Raw genomic sequence first — 23,193 nt, 5'->3', positions numbered from 1 at the left:
GAAGAAAATGGGACCAAAGAAGAGAGAATGAGAGAGAGTGTGGGCATGGGAGCACTAAGACTTGAATTGAGAAAAAGAAAAACTAAGTGAATGAGAATGAGGGTGTGAGAATGGGAGCAAAAAGACTTGAATTTGAGAAACAAGAGAGCATTTGAGCAAATGAGGGAGAGAGAGGGGGAGGAAGAGAGAGAATAAGGGAGATAGAAAGAAAAGGAGGGATAGAAGGAGTAGGAGAATCAAAGTAAAGAAGGAAAGATGGTTAAGTGGGATGGTGGGTTTGGGTAAAAATATACAAAGGAGAAACAAAACTACATCTGAAAGGTTAGGAAAAGGATAATATATTCAACAAACTACATCTGAAAGGTTAGGAAAAGGATAATATATTCAACAAACTACATCTGAAAGGTTAGGTTAAAGGGTTGGGGAATAAGAACATAAGATAGAACCTACTAAATACACTAAGATTACAAGAGGTTAGGTTAAGGGGTTGGGAAATAAGAACATAAGATAGAACCTACTAATACAACTTATGGGCAACTTGATGAACTTTAACAAATAACCCTTGATCTGCAAAAATGACCATTTGAGAAATTAGCCCTTGAAACGAGTAAGTTCCCATATATAACAAAAATTCTTTGAAATGCTTAAATATCCAATCTCTAACAAAATAGCACTTGAAATGCATAAGTGACCATTTGAGAAATTAACTAATGAAATGAGTAAATGAATATGAGACAATGATTGACGAAACACAAAGACAAGAAGGAATACTTAAGTTAGATCATGTCTGGTTTGACTAGATAAGTTAGGATACATCAGTTTGGGAATGTAAGATTAAGTTAGGTAAAGCAAGTTAGGTTAGGATAGGATAGGATAGGTAAAGTTAGGTAAGATAGGGAAGGTAAGGTAAGTTATGTTAAGCAGAATAAGTTAGGTAAGTTAAGTTAGGATAGGTAAAGTTAGGTAAGATAGGTTAAGCAGGTTAAGTTAGGAAAGGTAGGTAAGGTAAGGTAACATAGGTAAAGTTAGGTAAGATAGGTAAGATAGGTAAAGTTAGGTAAGATAGGGAAGGTAAGGTAAGGTAAGTTATGTTAGGATAGGTAAAGTTAGGTTAAGTTAGGGAAGGTAAGGTAACATAGGTAAAGTTAGGTAAGATAGGTAAAGATAGGTAAGATAGGTAAAGTTAGGTTAAGTTAGGGAAGGTAAGGTATGTTAGGATAGGTAAAGCTAGGTTTAGGAACGTTACGTTAACTAAGTAACATTGGGTGGAGAGGATAGGCTACGTAGGTTTGAACAGTGTAGTTCAGAGAACAGTTTTAGGGTAAAGCAACTAAGAAAATATGTTTTAACAGAAATGCAGGTTTGGTATGAAAAGCTGAACTAGTTACATTTTGGAGAGAAAATTTTATGACAGAAGATGTCTTAAAGAATAACATGATGGAAGAAGGAGAGTTTCTTTGATGAATGAAGGTGTCTTAGAGAACAACTTTGGAGAACGAAGATGAATTAGAGATCGCTTTGATGACTCTGAGAATAACTCTGGTCAACGAATATGGATTGGAAAGTTTCTCTAATGAACGAAGGTGAGTTAAGATTAACTTTTTATGATTTAGAGAACATCTTTGGTAGCTCTGAGAAAGACTTTGTTTCTCTTAGAGAATAACTTTCAGGACTTAGAGAATGTCTTTGATGAATGGAAGTGAGTTAGAGAATAACATATCATGACTGAGAATAACTTTTGATAACTCTTAGAACAACTTTGATGTCTTAGAGAATAACTTTAGATGTCTCTGAGAATGTCTTTGGATAACTCTGAGATTAACTTTGATGTCTTTGAAACAACTTTGACGTCTCTTGGAATAACTTTTGTGGACATGAGAATATCTTTGGATAACTCTGAGATTAACTTTGATAGCTCTGGGAATAACTTTTATGATTTTGAGAACATCTTTGATGTCTTGGAGAACAACATTGATGTTTAGAGAACAACTTTGATGACCAAGATTAACTTTAGATGTCTCTGAGAATAACTTTATAACATAGAAATTAACTTTAGATGTCTCTGAAAATAACTTTGATGACTTCGAGAATAACATTTGATGACTCTGAGAACAAGTTTGATAGCTCTGAAAATAACTTTGATGTCTTAGAGAATAACTTTAGATGACTTTGAGAATGTCTTTGGATAACTCTGAGATTAACTTTGATGTCTTTGAAACAACATTGATGAATTGGAGAATGTCTTTGAGAACATGAGTAGTATTTTGTTAGCTCAGAGAATAACTTTTGTTGACATAGAGAATAACTTTTATGTCTTAGAGAAGAACATTGATGGCTTAGAGAGAATATCTTTGATGAAAGATGATGTCTTGGATTAACTTTGACGTCTCTTGGATTAACTTTGATGACTGAGAGTGAGTTAGAGATTACCTTTGTTAACTCTGAGAATAACTTTGATGAACAAAGATGTTTTGGAAAGTTTCTCTGAAGAACGAAGGTGACTCTGAGAATAACTTTTGTTAGCTCTTTGAAAAACTTTGAGAAAGACTTCTGAGAACATGGGTAGTATTTGAACGCGTCTTTGATGTAATGAAAAGTAACTTTGATGACTCGAAGATATCTTGCAGATCAACTTTGATGACAGAGATTAACTTTTGTTGTTTTAGAGATTAACTTTTTGATAGCTCCGAGAATAACTTTTATGCCTCTGAGATTAACTTTAATGAACGAAGATGTCTTAGAAAGTTCTCTGATGAATGAAAGGCTACTTGGAGAATAGCATTTTGATAACTGAGATTAACTTTTTGATGACTCTGAGAATAACTTTGAGGATGCGAGTAAATTTTTGAGTGTTTGAGAGTGTCTTTTGATATCTCGAAGAGTGCCCTTGAAGTCTTAAAGGATGTCTTTGATGTCTCGAAGGATGTCTTAGAGTGTAACTTTGGTGTCTTTGAGTAAGTCCTTGATGTATTGAAGAGTGTCTTTGATTTCTCGAAGAGTAACTTTGGTGTAACGGAGAGCACCTTTGACTATTTTTCTTACTTAGCGACATATAATTTTAGTTACGAAAGTGTTGAAAAAGTTACATTTGACTATTTTTTCTTACTTAGCGACATATAATTTTAGTTACGAAAGTGTTGAAAAAGTTACATTTGACTCTTTTAGTTGAGGAAAAAGACAAAATATGACGACAGTGACTATTTTAGTGCTCACAAAGTATAATGCCAGTTAAGAACGACGATGATAGATATCTTTGACTATATTTTCTTACTTGACTATGGATAAAGTTAGTTATGAACAGTGCTGAAAAGATTCCTTTGACAATTTTTTTAGCTAAGCGAAAGGCTGTTTTAGTTAAGAACAGTGTTGAACGAGGCTATTTCTGACTATTTTAAATGAGAGAAGTGATATTTCAGTTAAGAAATGACAAGGAAACATGATGAAGTAACTATTTTTTAGTTGACTGATGAATACTTTTAGTTATGGAAAAAAGAGAAAACATGACGAGGGAGACTATTTTTGTGCTCCCCCAAAGTATAATGTCAGTTAAGAACAGCGATGAAAGATATCTTTGGTTATTTTTTCTTACTTGACAAAACATAATTTTAGTTAAGCAAAAAGACAAAACATGATGAACATGGCTTTTTCTGTTGATTGATGGATAATTTTAGTTATGAAATGACAATGAAACATGAAGAACACGGTTATTTTCTGATGACTAGGGAATAAGTTTAGTTATGAACAGTGTTGGAAAGATTCCTTTGACAATTTTTGGTTGATTGGATAATAAGTTAGTTGAGAAATGAGGAAAGTGACTATGTTTCAGTTGATTGGCGAAAGATTTTTAGTTAAGAAGTTACAAGAAAGGTTTGTCTTTTGTAAATTTGGAACTGAATAAAGTGTAGATTTGTTTAAGAACGGGGTTGGTAGAACTATTAAGTTGACAACGAGAATTACTTTGATATAGTTTTGAAAATAAAACTTGGTGACTAAAATTGTTGAGGGAACTGTAATGCAGTATAATATTATTTGACAAAGAACTAGTTAGTGAATGGAAGAAACAAATTGGTTAAAAGAAACAAAGAACATAAATAATTGAGGTTAAGTAGGGGAATGAACACAGTGAACATACGGTGAACACAGAAAACATGTAAGAAAAAGTTGATGAATACAGTGAACATGCTGGGAATATGAACTTACAGAGAACATGAAAACATGATAAGGAGAATAGGGAATACAAAGAATGAACAATGGACTTGTGAAGAACATGGAGAATATGACAAAGAATGTAGAAAACATGTAAGTGAAGGTGAAAAACGAAGTGATCTTGTGAGGAACATGAACTTGTAGAGGAACATGAATATTGACAAAGAACACAAAATATGGAAGTTAGCATGAATATTGAGTATAAAAGTTGTAAAGAGAACATGTGATGAACATGAAAACATAGAAAATATGACTAGACTTTGTAGAGAACATAATGAGACTAAGAGAAAGATTACAGAAAAAATGGAGATACTTGTGAAAATATGAACTGAATGGGACTGTGAACATTTGTAGAACATGGAGTGAACACGGATGAGAATACGAAGAACACAGTGAATATAGAGAAAATATGCAAATACAGGGGGACAAGAGCTGGAGCTCTGTAACTGACTTGATCTTATTTACTACGTCTGAAATATGACTGTTTAAAATTTCAGGGGGATTGGACTGCTAGTAGCGAAAATGTGGTCTCTGCCAAATTTGGGTCTTTAATTGGACTCTGATTAATTTCGATCATGAACTGGACTCTGAATATTTTGGCACAAAGTAGACTCTGGCGAATTTTGCTAGAAAACTGGACTCTGATGAATTTCGATCATGAACTGGACTCTGAATATTTTGGCACAAAGTAGACTCTGGCGAATTTTGCTAGAAAACTGGACTCTGATGAATTTCGATCAAGAACTGGACTCTGTCAAATTTTCACAGATTACAGGACACTGATGAAATTTGCTCTCAAAGTAGACTCTGGCGAATTTCTGTTGATAATTGGACTCTGATGAAATATGAGCTAAGTACTGTCTCTGACTAATTTTGCTGACAAAGTGGACTCTGTTCATTTTTAGGTATAAAATGGTCTCTGATGAAATATGAGCTAAATACTGTCTCTGACTAATTTTGCTCTCAAAGTAGACTCTGTTCATTTTTAGGTATAAATTGGACTCTGATGAAATATGAGCTAAATACTGACTCTGACGAATTTTGCTCTCAAAGTAGACTCTGGCGAATTTGAGCATAAACTGGACTCTGATGAATTTCGATCAAGAACTGGACTCTGATGAATTTTGCTATTAAAGTAGACTCTGGCGAATTTGAGCATAAACTGGTGTGACGGTAACGCGTTGGTGTTCGGCTGTTTAAGGCTAGGGGTATGGCCTCGTCACATAGTTATAAAAAAAAATAGAAAAACTGGAACTTCGTCTGTGGTAAGGTAAGGAGAAGACACACAAAACACAAGTAAACTTTAACAATGAAATTTTAATTACGTTAAATAAATCAAAACATGAAAATATGGACAAACAAATTCTTATAATAAAATCAATGAATCAAAAATAATAAGAATACTTAAATGACACAATGAAAAGTTACGTTAAGGCAAAATAACAAGAAGTGCAACACAAAAGTTAAGTGGGAGGTGCTGGAATATTGGCTTAAAGCCACCACCTCTCTCAGTACACGCTAACGTCTAGCTGGGAGGAGTGCTGGCTACGAAAGCACGGAACATTCTGAAGACTGATGTTGGGGCGACCCCAGACATCGGGTAGTATGGGGGGGCGAGTGCAGGTGCAGCCAGACCGGCGACCAATCAGCGGAGTCGTAGCGATCAACGGGTAGTTTGGTGGTTGGAGTTCGAACAGGTGGCTGGTTGCATACGTTTCTGCTCACCCTGGCAAGCCTTGCTGGTGTTGTTGGACATTTCTTCCATAGTCTTTTTATATAATTGTGAAGACGTAATTTTGGAGGGAAGAGCAGGCTCAATCTCTTGAAGGAGATTATCGTCACAACTCTCCCCCGAAGCCTGCGGTTCTGGAAGAAGTACGTCGTTATGTGGTGGAGTAATGGATGGAGTCGCTTCTACTTCATAAACTCTGGAGAGGGCATCGGCTATGGTGTTGTCAGAACCCTTGATATAGCGGATCTCCAGGTTGAAGTCTTGTAAATACAGAGCCCATCGTAGAAGACGCTGGTTGGTGAATTGGGCTTGATGTAGGAAGCGGAGAGGGTTGTGGTCTGAGAAGATGGTGGTAGACCTGGCGCCTTGTAGGTACGGAGCGAAGTGTTGGAGGTTCAGGACGATGGATAGTAGCTCCTTTTCAATAGTGCTGTAGTTCCTCTGGTGTGGTTTCAGTTTGTAGCTGTAGTAGCTGACAGGTAGAACCTCCTCGCCTCGTAGTTGCATCAGGACACCACCAACGCCGGTACCACTGGCGTCGACATGAAGGACGAAAGGCTTGGTGATATCTGGAGAGGCGAGAATGGGGTTAGAACAGAGGAGGAATTTGAGTTGTTCGAAAGCAACGGTTTGCTGCATGGTCCAATTATACCGTTGCTTGGGACTGGTTAATAGAATTAGAGGTGTGGCGACTGTACTGAAATTCCTCACAAACCTACGGTAGTAAGAGGCAAGACCAAGGAAGCGCAGGAGCTGCTTCCTGGTGGTAGGCTGTGGATACTGTAGGATGGCTTGAGTGTGTGAGTCTAACGGAGCTATGCTGCCACTCCCAATAACATGACCCAGATAACGCACTTTACCTTTCGCGAAAGTGGACTTGCCCAGGTTGATGGTGAGGCCGGCTGTCAGGAGCTTGGAGAACAGACGTCGCAGCTGGAGCAGATGTTCACTCCAGGAGTTGGAGGCTACGACGATATCGTCCAGGTAGGCGTATGTGTTATCCAAGCCCTGGATGACACGGTTGACAGCTCTTTGAAAGGTGGCCGGGGCATTACATAGTCCGAAAGGAAGGCGTTCATATCTGAAAAGTCCAAAAGGAGTGATGAAGGCAGATATCTCTTTAGCGCGCTCCGTTAGACACACTTGATAGTACCCCTTAAGCAAGTCCACTTGGGACAAGTACTGGGCACTACCAATGGCATCAAGGATGTCATCTATCCTTGGCAAGGGGTAAGCATCCTTGACAGTGACAGAGTTCAGTTTACGATAGTCGGTGCACAACCGCACCTTACCTTGGGGTTTGGGCACCAAGATACAGGGCGAGGCCCAGGGGGACTCACAAGGTGTAGCCAGTCCATGATCCAAGAGGTATTGCACCTCAGCACGCATGACTTCCTTCTTGCTCGGGCTGATTCGGTAGAAGGGTTGACGAATCGGCCGGGTGTCGGGGAGCAGTTGGATGTCGTGCTGGGTAACATTACACTCTTGGGGATCATCTCTGAACAACTCTTGATGTTCTCTGAAGATCTTGACGAGAGGTGCACTATGATTATCCTGAAAGTATTTGGGAAGATCATTAAGGATTTCGGAATTAGAAAGCGCTGACTCCTTGTCAGTGCTTTCGGGAGGAGAAGCTGGGAAGGTCTCACTGTGGATGTAGGGTTCTGTGAATGTGGAATAATTAGTCAAGACAGTGGGAGGAGTACCATTATATTGCTTCAGGAGGTTGACGTGGCACAGCTGGGTCTTCCGCCGCCTATCTGGAGTCTCTATCACATAATTATTATTATTCCTGCACTCTTGGACGCAGTAGGGTCCTGAAAATCTGTTTTGTAAAGGTGAACCTGGGATAGGGAAATAAGCAAGGACGAAGTCTCCCGGCTTGAATTTTCTTACTTTGCTGGTCTGGTCGTAATGAGTCTTCATTCTCACCTGGGCTTTCAATAGATTATCATGGGCAAAGCGGTGGACTCTCTCTAGAATGTGCTGAAGGTTTTGAAGAAACTGGGGCACATTCTGATGCTCACTGAAGGTGGCATCTCTGAGAGAGTCTTTGAAAGCCTTAAGGGGAGTACGGCACTTACGGCCGTAGAGCATCTCATAAGGAGATACTCCTAGGGACTCATTGGGGAGACTTCTGAAAATACACATTATTAGGTCAATCTGCTTATCCCAATCCTTTGAGGTTTCACTACAAAACTTTTTCAAGAGTGCTTTGATGGTCTGATGACTACGTTCAAGAGAACCCTGTGAAGCAGGATGATAGGGGCTGGACAATACCTGTTTGATGTTGAACTCCTCCAGTGTCCTTTTGAAGAGATCACTGGTGAAGTTGGTGCCACAGTCACTTTGAATCTCCCTGGGAAATCCGTATTGAGTGAAGATCTTCAGTAGATGTTTGATAACCGTAGCAGCCGTGATGTTCTTCACTGGAACTGCTATGGGAAATCTGGTGGTAGGACACAGGATGGTTAGGATGTAGGCGTTACCTGAACTGGTCCGAGGTAAAGGACCAACACAGTCTATTATGAGTCTGTGGAAAGGTTCCGCAGGCACCTGTATGGGAATCAGTGGTGCTCTGGGAATGGAGACGTTCGGTTTGCCTGCCATCTGACATGTATGACACTGTTTTACGTACTGTTTGACGTTGTTTACCATACCTGGCCAGTAGTAGTCTTGACGAATCCCATGGTAAGTCTTGTTGAAGCCGTAGTGGGAGAATGCTCCGTGGGCCAGGTGTAGAATAGTGGGCCGCAGGCTGGTGGGAATCACAAGTTGTTCGGTGTTGGCCCAATCGTCCTCCTCCTTCAGTTTACTGGGTCTATATCTGCGGTAGAGCAAGTCGTTCTCTAGGAAGAACCCAGGAATACTGTCGGGTTGAGTCTCAGCCTGGAAAAACAATGGTGTTAAAGTAAGATCTTCCCTCTGCAACTTACGGAACTCCAACTTGGTCAGATGCGGGGGTAGTTTCTGAGGGTCTTGAGGGACAGCGGTGGCAGTAGAGTCAGCTGGCTGTGGACGTGCGGCTTGTGCACGGGTGGTCACTAGAACCGGAGGAGAAACTTCATCACTCTCTTGAACCTCTGCTGGAACATACTCGAGAATAGGATTTATTGGCACAGAGTTACACACCTGGGGTTTGTCCATGACGATCAGGTTGGTCGGTTGCAGGTCTTCTGCCAAGTCGTTGCCTAGGAGAAGTTGCACTCCAGGCATGGGAAAAGGCTTTTCCCTGACGGCGACTTGGACTTCCCCGTTCACGTAGGGACAATTCAGGTGGACTCTGGCGAGAGGGTATGGAGTGGTAGCAGTGAGGTCAGTGATGAAGACTGTTTCCCCGGTGTAGACTATGTTGGGCACAGCCGACTTCAAGATGATCGATTGTAGAGCCGCTGTGTCCCTCAAGATCTTCAATTTGAAACGTCCCTCCGGATTTGAACCGTTGGCAGAGACAGTTCCAGTATACAGGTGGTTACTGAAAAGAGAAAGATCATTAACATCAACACCAACATTCATCACAGGCTTACCGGACTTAGGAGGAGTTGGTTTGGGTCGTTGTTGGTCAGTGGTTCCCTTGTATTGAGACTTACCACACTTGTCTATGGTATGTCCATAGAGTCTACAATACTTGCAGTACAGTTGTGAACCAGCGTGATCGGGGCTCACCTTCTCGTAACTGTACCACGACTTCTTACTGGAGGATGGTTCAGGTGTCAGCCGGTGGATGAGGCTGTAAGTGTCAGCCGACTTAGCACACTTCAGGTAGTCGGTTTCTTCTTTATCTGCTAAGTAGAGGCGGACAGGAGGCGGCACACGTCTCAAGAATTCTTCAACAAGCATCAGGTTGACGAGTTCTGTAAAAGTAGAGACATGTGCTGCTTCCAGCCATTTCATGAAATACCTCCGTTTCGTGTTAGCAAACTCGAGGAAGGTAGTGGTACTTGCCTTCAGGTGGTCACGGAATTTCCTTCTATAACTTTCTGTGGAAAGTAGGTAGGCGTCTAACACTGCTTGTTTCAGAGTGTAGTAGTCATTCTCAGACGCCAAAGTACTGAGTGTGACTGCAGCTCTACCTGTAAGATGGACTCTGAGAAGTGTTGCCCATTGGTCGACAGGCCAACTGAGTTGATTAGCAAGGGTTTCAAAGGTGGTAAAGAACACATCAACTTCTGCTTCTACAAAGGATGGCATTAACTTACTTGCATGTGATATATTAAAACTGACGGGAAGATTGGCAGTAGCTTGCTGGCGTTGAGTGAAGTGTGAAGTTTCCAAGGCGATTTCACGTTGACGACACTCCAGAGCCAGAGTCGCTTGTTGCTTGTCATGTTCGCGTTGTATTTCCAACTCGCGTTGTTTGGTTTCAAGCTGTAAGCGTTCCCGCTCCTGGAGTGTTTCAAGCTGTACTCTCTCACGTTCATGGAGCAAGGCGACCTCACGTTCGTGGAGGGCGAGTCCACGTTCGTGTTCTTCTCTCCTCAAGGCAGCTTCACGTTCTCTGAGGGTGATTTCTCGTTCTTGTTCTTCCCTCCTCAAAGCAGCTTCGCGTTCTTGTTCGTCTCTCTTCAAAGCGGCTTCGCGTTCGTGTTCTTCCCTTCGTATGGCAGCTGCTTCTCTTTGCTGCTCACGTTCAATCTTGGCCAGCTCTAGTTTAAGTTTCATCGTTGCCAAGTCAGTTTTCTCTGCAATATAGTAAGTTTCATGAGTTTCAGAGTCTATCTTACCTTGCTCTAAATAGTAATCCAGCAACAGGTTGTGTAGGTCATTTTTGTTGGCTTGGTAGGGAACTTCTAGTTGATACTCATGTGCAAGAGTTTGTAGTTCAGTCCTCTTGGCACGACTTAAAGTCCCTATTTCACCTGCTGGATTTGCACGGAAAGTTTGGAGACGAAACATGGTGAAATTAGCAAATAAAGGTACACGAATGTTCAATAATGAAATGTCAGAAACAGGACAACGTGGCAACTGGTACCTATCCTGTGTGATCTTTAACAATTAACGTTAAGTGAAAGATATTAAATGATTAAATTAAATCAAGGGCGCAGGAAATCTTGTACCCGGTACTCATGTAAGAGAATAAGGGCAAGAAAATCCTACTAACAAATGAAACAGAGTTTCGAAAACAAATGAAACAGTTAAATGCTTCAAAAGTAAAATTGGTAGTCCAAGGATGTAGGCATACCTTGCCAGGTCTCTATAGGACATAAAGCAAGTTTTTCCTACTGAATTTAATATGATACTTACAGAATTAGCGAACTTTTGTGCTCTGAAAAAATAAGCTAATTCCCTACCGTTGTATGTATCATCATCTCTGACTGACGTGTAGGGGTGCGAGGTGTCAACTGGTGACGAGAACTGCTGCTGAGGTCCCAATTCAGCAACTAAAGTTCGAGCTAGAGGAACTATGGCCCTCTTTGTCCTCCTACAGTCAGATTGCAGAAGATTGGGTACTCTTGACCCGGGGCAGACCACAGTACCAGGGTACCAATATGATGATCTGTCAGAATGAGAAATATTCAAGGGACATAGATGGTAAATACGAGTAATAACATGGAGGGAGAGATGACCAATTAAGAGTATGACTGAGGCCTACAGTCACCACGTAATCCAAAGTTGTCTCACCTTCACTATATGTTACTCTCGTAATGCACAATACACCGCACCTTATAAAAAATGAAATTGAATGAAAAATAGTAAAGCTACGTTAACAAAGTTAAATACGCTTACCATAAATTACCACTTATCACCAGTACCTGAGTGAAGCTCCTAGGACAGGCCCCCATATAACTTGTGACGGTAACGCGTTGGTGTTCGGCTGTTTAAGGCTAGGGGTATGGCCTCGTCACATAGTTATAAAAAAAAATAGAAAAACTGGAACTTCGTCTGTGGTAAGGTAAGGAGAAGACACACAAAACACAAGTAAACTTTAACAATGAAATTTTAATTACGTTAAATAAATCAAAACATGAAAATATGGACAAACAAATTCTTATAATAAAATCAATGAATCAAAAATAATAAGAATACTTAAATGACACAATGAAAAGTTACGTTAAGGCAAAATAACAAGAAGTGCAACACAAAAGTTAAGTGGGAGGTGCTGGAATATTGGCTTAAAGCCACCACCTCTCTCAGTACACGCTAACGTCTAGCTGGGAGGAGTGCTGGCTACGAAAGCACGGAACATTCTGAAGACTGATGTTGGGGCGACCCCAGACATCGGGTAGTATGGGGGGGCGAGTGCAGGTGCAGCCAGACCGGCGACCAATCAGCGGAGTCGTAGCGATCAACGGGTAGTTTGGTGGTTGGAGTTCGAACAGGTGGCTGGTTGCATACGTTTCTGCTCACCCTGGCAAGCCTTGCTGGTGTTGTTGGACATTTCTTCCATAGTCTTTTTATATAATTGTGAAGACGTAATTTTGGAGGGAAGAGCAGGCTCAATCTCTTGAAGGAGATTATCGTCACACTGGACTCTGATGAAATATGAGCTTAAAACTGTCTCTGACTAATTTTGCTCTCAAAGTAGGCTCTGGCGAATTTGAGCATAAACTGGACTCTGCCGAAAATTGGGTATAAAATGGTCTCTGTCAAGTTTTTACAGATTACAGGACACTGATGAAATTTGCTCTCAAAGTAGACTCTGGCGAATTTCGGTATAAACTGGTCTCTGATGAAATATGAGCTTAAAACTGGGCTCTGTTCAATTTTGGTCTTTACAGATGAAATAGCCGTAAATGGATATAAAACTAAATGTTATGGATAAGTTGTCTGTTTTCCTTAACAAAACATCTAAGACAATATTCTCTGAAAATGCTCTTGGAAAATGTGTGATTGAAAACGGGCAAAGGTTGTCCATAGAGTTTACCTGGAAATGCTGTGACACAAACACGATTTTTCTAAAACTTTTCTTTAAGATTTTCCTACTTATTTTCATCATAAGAATGCTTAACAAACTTCTAAGATCTCGGAAATTATTTTTCTCATAAGAAATCCTTAATCCCAAATCTGTGACTCCCCAAATTCACCTGAAAACCCTGACATGCTACACGTGATATTTCCCAGAAACAAAATATCCCCTGTGGCATGTCAAGTCCACAGGGGTCCTCTCCCCAAAAAAAAATATCACCTGTGGCATGTCATCCCTACTACTGGTGGGGTGGGTGTGAGGTGTGTGGGGTGGGTGTGAGGTGTGTGGGGTGGGTGTGAGGTGTGTGTGAGGTGTGTGTGGGGTGGGTGTGGGGTGGGTGTGAGGTGGGTGTGAGGTGGGTGTGAGGTGGGTGTGAGGTGGGTGTGAGGTGGGTGTGAGGTGGGTGTGAGGTGGGTGTGAGGTGGGTGTGAGGTGGGTGTGAGGTGGGTGTGAGGTGGGTGTGAGGTGTGTGGGGTGGGTGTGAGGTGTGTGGGGTGGGTGTGAGGTGTGTGGGGTGGGTGTGAGGTGTGTGGGGTGGGTGTGAGGTGTGTGGGGTGGGTGTGAGGTGTGTGGGGTGGGTGTGAGGTGTGTGGGGTGGGTGTGAGGTGGGTGTAGGGTGGCAGTATACAGCCCAAGGGTGTCGGGATGGGTACAGACACCCAGCTGGCTGTTTACACCTAGGGTGTAGAAGTCAAAGACTGGATGTATGGTGTAATCACTATCCAACAGGAAGGGATCCCGCTGGATAGTGCATTCCTAACCAATCATTAATGAGGGCCGTCTGGATTCATAGACAAGATTTGCAAGTTAATTCATAATTAATAATTCAAGCAATTGAACTGATCATTTTTATTTAAATTATTGAGTATTAGTGTGGTATAGTTTAGCCACCAACCATCTTGTTGAAGTCGTTCTTGGAGAGGTTCTGAGAGTTTTGGTACCAGAGGAGCGAGATGATGTACTTCTTGGAGTCCTCAGCGTCCAACACTGTCAGCCTCTTGATCTCCTTCAGCTTGGCCTCGTTGTCTCTCTCCAGCAGCATGTAGATGTACGCTCCTGAGGAACACAACACAGTCACGGCTCAAGCTGGTAAACCCTTATTGCTCCTACTAGTTCAAATGCCGTCGACACTGTACTAATAACTATTTACAACTACCAATACTCCTTACTTGTGCTGCTGCTGCTGCTGCTGCTGCTGCTACAATTTTCAGCTGCAGCCTTAATAGCGTTCCTGCTTGAGTAGGCGATGACTCGACCTGACCCATCACTGACCAGTCAGTGCAGGGGTCATTTGGTCAGCCAGTGCAGCTGGTACAGGCTCTCCAATGAGAATGTTTAATATCATTCATGCAAAATCACTATGGCCTTGCAAGAACTTCTGAGGAATGCCAATGAATGGCAATAAAGACATTCTGTAACTGGGCCTCTGCCCTTCAGACTGAACTATTTGCCTTGCTCCTTGCACTGAAATGTGTACAAGTCTCCAAAACTTGATACATTAATTGTAAGTGACTCCTTATCATCCTTAAATGCTCTCAACTCTAAGACACAACTAACATGCCGTGTCCGAAGCTAGACACAAATACAACAAAATTATTAATGATGGTAACAGAGTCCATTTCGACTAGGGGACGGAGCGTCATGGCGTCTGGTGGAGGTTCACGCAGCGTGTCTCTTACAAATATTGACGATACCTTTGAGGACACTGGGGAACCACTGTTGCATACCACACATTTAGATCATGAACGTCACCCGATCTTAGAAGAGGATCTAGATGGAGATTTCCTAGACAGCAAACATCACAGCAAGGCAAACAGATTGGAGGCGAAACGCCGCCAACTTACAGAGGTAAACAGAGACCATGCCGGCACCACGCGGCCTCAGTACCAACCTCCACAGCACAACCAAGGTAGGCCAAGTTCTTCTGATTTGCAAACTTTCATCATTGCCTTTGATGGAGAAGAGGAAAATGTGTTCAGAAATAGCCGAGCACAAAGTATCTTATATAATGCCATTCCCAAGATATTCGGGATCAACGTGCACAATATGAGACCAAATAAACAGAAAAACCTGATCGCAGTGGACCACAAACATGGCGAAGAACTAAAGCTTTCAGACATTACTGACATCTGTGGCCACAAAGTCAAGTGCTACAAACCACTTGGGGACCGATTAACAAAATATGTAATCCGACATGTGGTAGACATCAGTGTAGACGACATCAAAGCACAACTTGAGACACATGACATCCCGATCCATGGAATCAAAACATTTATGCGAAGAAACGGAGAACTGAGTGATACAGGCACTGCTCTGCTCACCTTTCTAGACTACATCCCCCCTGAGAGGATTTGGTTAAATGGCTTCCTCCATAAACTAGAGGTGTATATACCACGTCCCGCTCAGTGTTTTAAATGTAAAGGTTTTAACCATACCTGGAAAGGCTGCACCAAAGATATTAAATGTGGGAAATGCTCTGGTTCCCATTACACGCAAGATTGTACATCAGATACACTCACCTGCTCAAACTGTGGTGGCGACCACGACATTACATTCAAACAATGTCCTTCATACATAGCAGCAGCAGCAAAAACTAAGGTTCTCCCTACCAACAACCTGCTATACAGTAGTGCACTGAAACAACCTAACACAGCCCATCATCAAACACTACCTCACACTCAAACACAGCCTTTGCTTGTACCTGATATATCTGTCACCGACACTCCCACAACCCCAGGGTCCAACCATCCCTCACAAAATGCACAAATGAATCCTGATCTTGTTGAAACTTTTGTCACACGCATCGAAAATACACTAGAAAAGACGCTGGACCGACTTCTAACTAAATTCTTTACACAAGTAACACAACCCATCCCTGAGGCTGACCCAAAAGACATCCCATCAGCAGCTACAGACACTGACATCCGCCCAAACAAAGCCACCATTGCTGGACACACATTGTTTGAACAGATGATAGAAAAACTCATAAATAACTCCCTAGCACGCCTTACCAAAATCATTCCACAGGCTGACTTGCCACAAACCCAAACCGCCAGTACCAAGAGTAAGACACAGCCCACATCCACATCTAGGTATCCAACACGTACTACTACTGGCATGCCAAGGAAAACAGACACATCCATAACCCACACATCCTAAATGGCTCCCCTAACCTTCATGACTTGGAATGCAAAAAGCATTAAAACATCCCTCACAGAACTTAAACAATTCCTTTACTCATCCAAACCGGACTTGGCTTTCATAACCTAATCCTGGCTCACCCCTAAACAAAATCTATTTTTAAAAACTTTCAGATGCAGAGACTGGACAGACCAAACCGTATGGGTGGTGGTATTTTCATCCTAACACGGAGTAACATGACATGTAAACCTGTAACGCTTACACATTTTGTAAATGGTAAACTAGAAATTTTAGCATGCCTAATACCCTACAATGGTACACACATATCCTTTCTGGGTATATACAACCCTGGTGACACAATAAATTTAAATGAACTAGAATTCTATCTAAACCAACTACGGCAACCGATCATTGTTACAGGTGATCTCAATGCTAACCACCCCACATGGAGTAGAGGTACCCAGAATACTGCAGGCACCGATTTATATAACTACTTAGACACTACACCATATATTCTTCTTTCGCCGCCCTACCTTGCAACCTACTTTAACTACAGAACCAATTATGAAGCCTCACTGGACATCTGCTTTGGCTCTGCGCACTTTCAACATGAACTACAGTTTCATACTGGACCAGATATTGGAAGTGACCACAAACCCCTCATTATAAAATTTACTAACTTTCAGCCACCAACCCACCCCCTAACGCTCCACAAGTGGAACATTAGGAAACTAGATAAGAAAAAATGGGCTGATACTGTCTGTCTCCCAGATACAGACGATGTAGACCCAAACACGCGACTGTCCACAATCACCTCGGCCATAAATTGTGCAGCAACCCAAATGCTCAAGAAAACTTCAGGACATAGGTCCAACAAACCACTTAAACCGTGGTGGAACGCGGAATGTGCACGAACAGTCGCTTTACGCCGACGAGCCATACAAAAACAAAGACGTCAACCCTCCCTACAGAACTGGGTTAATCTCCGGCGGGCTACAGCAGAAACCAAAAAAACCATATTGTCAGCAAAGCGAGCATCATGGGCAAAATTTTGTGATAGCCTCACACCCACTACGCCACATTCAAAAGTCTGGGCTACATTTAACAGCATTAAAGGTCGCCCAACATTCCCTTCGTTCCCCCTGATGATCAACGGTTCACTCTGTCAAACACCTCAGGAGCGTGCAAATGTTCTTGCTGAATGTCTTAAAGTTACCCTCTCAACACCCTTCTTTCATGCCCAAGAACTCCCCCTCAGACAAGAAATTGACCATGCCATACTGCTACCCATGCCTGGCGTCGACAACATGTACACCTTAAGCAAGCTACAATTAGCCTTAACCCGCCTACCTCTTGGCAAGGCACCTGGAGAGGATGGAATTCCATATGAACTCATTAAACATCTCCCATCAACTGCACATAGTACTCTCCTAAACTATTACAACCTATGCTGGACTCACGGAAATATTCCCTCACAATGGCAGACCAGTATTATTCTTCCGTTCCTTAAACCAGGAAAAGACCTATCCCAACCTGCGTCATATAGACCTATTTCCCTACTATCATGTCTCAGTAAAGTCATGGAAAGACTAGTACATACTCGCCTCCAATGGTACCTGGAATATAATAATATTATACCGTCACTCCAAGTTGGATTTCGACCACAATGCTCCACACTCGATCAAATACTCTGCCTCGAACATGAAATCCGCACCTCCCTCAGAAGCAGCAAATTTTGTATTGTTCTCTACTTACACCTCAAAGGAGCTTTTGATAGCATTCCTCATACTTGCCTCCTCGCAAAGCTTGCACGTTTAGGCGTACAGGGAAGATTACTTTTATGGTTAAAATCCTATCTTACGAACAGGATCTCTAAAGTCTATATACAAGGCGAGTTTTCCGATGACATCCCAATACAAACGGGTGTCCCACAAGGCTCCATACTAAGCCCAACCCTTTTTGCTGCATTCTTAGCAGATTTGCCTAACACCCATCCTGTTCACCTCTCGGCGTACGCCGACGACTTAACACTGTATTATTCAGACAATGCCTTACCTAATAGTCTCAACAATGCAAACAGCACTTGATCACCTAGATTGGACACAACAATGGGGCCTTCAAGTTAGTACTACCAAAACCTATTATCAAATTTTCACTAAAAAAAAGACTTTTTCATCTACCCACCCTCACAATACACAACACTCCCATCCAACACGTACAAAAACAAATACCTTGGCATGCACTTAGACTCGCCCTCACTTACCTGGAAAGCACACATTCAACACCTTAAACAGACGACACAACCCCGACTCGCCATACTGAAAGCCCTCACTGGCACCACCTGGGGAGCACACCATAAAATCCTGCTCCGTTTCTATACAACCTACATTCGCAGCCAACTAGACTATTGTTGCCAAGCATATGCGTCGGCTGCGCCTACTAACCTACAGAGCCTAGAGGTCATCCAAAACAATGCCATGCGACTTATGTGGTGCAATGCGTTCCACTCCTATCCTTGGACTTTACGGGGAAACGGGCCTCACAAGCCTAGCCACCAGACTAGACTGTGTGCCAACTATCTGTCACTCTGTACCACTGCTCACCAGACACACCCATACAGATAAAAAATTAATCCAACAGTTAACCCACATAATCCCCGCTTCCCAACCAATCACTCACAACCTTTCCTCACACGGGCTACAAATAACTTCAATATAGACCTCTCTCTACTCTAAAACTCGGAAACTCAACTTACTGTTCCCCCTATTCCACCCTGGTTTTATACAACTCCTAATACAGCAATACAACTCGAAGACAACATTCCAAAGTCTGCACCAAACTCAGCCATAGCCTCAGTCTTTCTCTCAACAATGAAAAATTGCTACCCAAATACCACAGCGATTTATACAGATGGATCTCGCATCATGAACAACGTACCCTCGGTCACTAGCGCTGTATGGATACCGGAATACCATCTCAAGCAGGGATGGCGGTTACCAAACCAACTATCTGTTTTCACAGCTGAATTATATGCCTTATATCAAGCTCTCCAAATAATCACAACATTACCAGTCGGGACATATACAATCTGCAGTGACTCCAAGAGTGCGATTCAAGCAATTACGTACTCTTCAAAAACGTGCAAGGAGTTTGTTTACCCATGTCTTCAACTTCTTCATGAACATCGATTGAACGGTTATGATACCTCTATCCAATGGGTCCCAGCGCATTGTGGTATTCTCCATAATGAACTAGTAGATCAACTAGCCAAAGCAATGCACAACACGCCTCACATTACCCGTCATTCAATTCCCCATGTTGCACGTAAAGGAGTCTTCAAAAATACCATCACCCAAGATTTTGCGACGAAATGGAAAACGTCATGCTCACCTTTGTACTATGGGTCCATTTAAAAGCAATGGGAAACTTGGAAACATGTCAGATATAAAAGCAGAGAAACTGATATAGCGATGACCAGATTAAGGCTGGGACACACCAAACTAGCAGCACAAAGCAGTACAGAACAGATATCAACGAACTCTGCATCCACTGTCAGGTGCCTGAAACAATCTAACACTATCTCCTTCACTGCTTCCGACATTATAGTGCCAGAGTAAATTTCAAACAAGTACTTATCTCACTTAAAATACCCTTTACCATCGAGCATATATTAGGAGGCAGTGACCACTCGTTACAAGAAAAATACCAAATAGTTAAAGCACTGGCTAAATATCTCCAATCGACCAACAAATTGGGTCACATCTGACCCGCGCCACATTTATACCTGGCGCCATCAACAGCTAAACACAGAAAACTGCCTCGTCGCAACACCAAGGATCAGCTGACGCCATAAACACAACACACCGCCCTACGGTGCGGCAAGTCTCCCTCTAACACACACCTCTGTTCTAGTCGCCGCTCCTCTGTCTACAGCACAACGCAACAAGCACTTTTGAAACTCTTGTCATCTTCAACATAAACGCCTCTACCAACATCTGTACTGGTGCAGTCATCGGGAGGACAAACTCTTCATGCAAACTGCACCAACTATCAAGAAGAAGAAGAGTCCATTTCATGTGGTTTCCATCTCATGTTGGCCTCCGAATGCATGATAGAGCTGATACGTTAGCCAAAGAATCTGCCTTTAAAGGAGACGTTGAGTGTAACCTTGGATTGCCAATGCGCAGTCTGAGAGCAGCAGTATACCGAGAACTTCAACAAAATCTTGTACATCTGAGGCAAAGTGAAATCGACACCTGTAATTCCATCTATCATCATACTATGAACGAACGTCCATCATACCGGTTCACGAAGTCCCGATACACCGCTGCAGAGTGAAACTTGACAAGTGCAGGATGGGTGGTCAACAGTTGGAGGCAGTACACATCAGCTATCTGAATACGCAGCATGTCCATCAGAACTACCTCAAGAGACACTCGTCCAGACAACTCCAGACCCACGGTCTCAGAGCGGGGAACAAGGGGGAGGGAGTCCCCATGGCGCCGACACAGCAAACAGCGACCTCCAGCACTCAGCGCTAAGCAACGACTGATCGTTGGTCGTCGACCACCCCCTCCAGTGGCGGGGTAGGGAATCCTGCCACAAGTTTAGTGGTTAAAAAACTGCGATAACACTGGTAATTTTGGTGATGTATTCTACTCGCCGAATTATTTTATAGTACTGATTTTAGTTCCTTGTTTCATCTGTATTGAGGTCTGGAACACTAATGGTGTCAGATATTGATATAGTTTTAATGAGACTACTGCGTGCAGTAAAGTTGACATTAATGAGGTTAGCCTACTAGCTAATTTTAGCCGTCTGCTTCGACTGGTTATTTATTTGTTTGAGTGATTATTAATTGCACTAGTTCATAAAATTTCTTAAGAATAGTCTAGTTCTTTAGACTATCCCAGTTCAAAGCACCATACGAACCATTTATTTGGGAATACGAACCGGTTTTTAGGATTAATCTAATTTCAAATGACCATAAATTTATGTGGGAAATCTAACGGTGATTAATTTATTTAACTTTTCGAATAATTTAAAGCAGACTGTATTTAAATTTATTTCATTACTAATATATCATTTCGAAGTAGACTGCATGTATGATTTAATATCACCAGTAAATTTGTCCACATAAACCTGGGGTTTTATATGTTCAGTTAACCACACGCCATAAACCGTTGATAACATTTAAGTAATTTCACTGAAACTAAATTGTTAGTATTTAATAAATTGGTCAGTGATTATAAAACTGTTGTTAACCTTAGCTGACTAGATGACTTAGGAGACCATAGCTGCCAGGTGTGTACGTGGCCCACATCTGCTGCCAGGTGTGTACATGTGGCCCATGTCTGCTGCCAGGTGTGTACATGTAGTCCACATCTGCTGCCAGGTGTGTATACGTGGCCCGCCTCTGCTGCCAGGTGTGTATACGTGGCCCGCCTCTGCTGCCAGGTGTGTATACGTGGCCCGCCTCTGCTGCCAGATGTGTATACGTGGCCCGCCTCTGCTGCCAGGTGTGTATACGTGGCCCGCCTCTGCTGCCAGGTGTGTATACGTGGCCCGCCTCTGCTGCCAGGTGTGTATACGTGGCCCGCCTCTGCTGCCAGGTGTGTATACGTGACCCGCCTCTGCAGCCAGGTGTGTATACGTGGCCCGCCTGTGCAGCAATAATGGCACCACCGTGACGTGGTCTCAACACAATTCCCCACCTCCAGTGTAGCCCCAACACCAGCCTGCCCAAGTGTTGAGGTGTAACCAAGCACTACACTGACTCTCTCATTACTGTATTATTATACAGTGTTTAAGTGAATGTGTTAGTCACCGGCAGGGCCGGGAGCACGCCTCGCCACCACCTACCACCCTAAGCTAACATTTAGGGCCATAATATAGTTAGTGGGAAACAGTGAGCACTTCCCGGTGGTTGAAGACGTCATTTCTTAATTGTTGGATAATACTTGTAGCGGCACGACGCTGTGACATACGCCTTCAGATGCTCAGCTACTTGGCTTGATCCTTGACTTATCTCTCACCAGGTGCAGTGGCTCCTCCTCCCTCCCTCCCGACGCCTACACAATGGCTCCTCCCTCCCTCCCTCCCGCTCTGGACACCTCCACAAACGGTTCATTATTGATTTCTAGAGGAGTAGTTTTATGTAGTATATTTGGTTACAGATTAGTCTGTTTGCTACAGGGAAGAGTTTTTTTCATTAAATACCGCCATTTGACTGTAGATTTTATATTAATAATTTATTAATTTAATATAATTTTGGAACGAGATGTAATTGATGCGCAAATTTAATAGAAACTGGTTTTCTAGATAAAATTGCCAAGTGTTCTATCGCTTAATGTATAAACAAATAATCTAAGGAAATTTATATTAAAGGTTAATAAGTATTGTCGGAAATTTCCGACTCTTGCTACGGAGCTTCTGATTGGTTGTTTACAAGATACAGTAAGTACTCAGACGTCAACAAATAAGAACAGTTGGTGGCAGAGACAAGCATCAATACAGGGTACATAACATATGGCAAGATGAGGTGAATGTTGTAGCCACTATTGCCATCAAGCACACCTGCTTCAGGGATAACTCCGCCATATTCCATCCCATGGCGAGGCTGGCTTAAAGCCTTGGGCTGGTCAGCCTAAAGCTTTAAGCACCGTAAGCAGCAACACTGCAAATTAATCAACATTAAGGGTACTATACGCACCTCCAGCTGCGTAGATGGCAACGAGGAAGAAGAGACCCACGTTGGAGAAGAGGACCCTGGCGACGTGCTTGCCCATGTTCTTCTTGTCCCCGGGCCCGCTGAACATGGCCGCCATCTTCTTCATCCCTACCAACACACACCGACACTTAATACATTACCACAGTAATTGACAAAATTAAGTCAGAGCAAAATAAGTTATCGATATTTTAACCATGAAATGATCAGAGAATTTCATTAAATTTGAATGGTGAGCGAAGGCATGCTGTTAACAAGGCATATGAACAGCATGCCTTGAAAATCGTGAATACAAAGCCAAGATGGTGGCATGAGAGGTGCTGGTCGTCCCGTGCAGGGTCGGGTCGGTAGTCGCTGCCAGTCGTCGTCGCTGCCCCGTCACCACTCCGCCGAATTACTTGTGTTGCAAAATAATCGGTGGTCAAAGCGTCGACCTCTCAATTACGTCGTGTTTTCCCCTGAATTTACCTGAGGGCCGCT

The 23,193-nt window shown here is 42.6% G+C and overlaps 1 protein-coding gene across 5 annotated transcripts in view; it reads right to left on the bottom strand.

Annotated features, from left to right (window-relative positions):
• Positions 1-23,193, bottom strand: part of LOC123774932 (TWiK family of potassium channels protein 7) — a 114,694-nt gene that overhangs the window by 69,754 nt on the left and 21,747 nt on the right. For 2 of the 5 annotated variants that reach the window (XM_069318995.1, XM_069318996.1), the window contains exons 3-4: positions 22,699-22,824; positions 13,741-13,901 (exon numbers count right to left, since the gene is read on the bottom strand). In XM_069318995.1, coding sequence (XP_069175096.1) covers positions 13,741-13,901; positions 22,699-22,824 — 287 coding nt within the window. Of the gene's footprint in view, positions 1-13,740; positions 13,902-20,288; positions 20,543-21,251; positions 21,747-22,698; positions 22,825-23,193 lie in introns of those variants that run through there. The other 3 variants (XM_069318998.1, XM_069318997.1, XM_069318999.1) reach the window with 3 other exon arrangements.

Source organism: Procambarus clarkii, chromosome 92 (genome assembly GCF_040958095.1).
Source record: "Procambarus clarkii isolate CNS0578487 chromosome 92, FALCON_Pclarkii_2.0, whole genome shotgun sequence".
Lineage (NCBI taxonomy): Eukaryota > Metazoa > Arthropoda > Malacostraca > Decapoda > Cambaridae > Procambarus > Procambarus clarkii.
The sequence above is the reverse complement of the archived record's forward strand: the minus strand, read 5'-3'. Positions and strand labels throughout refer to the sequence as shown.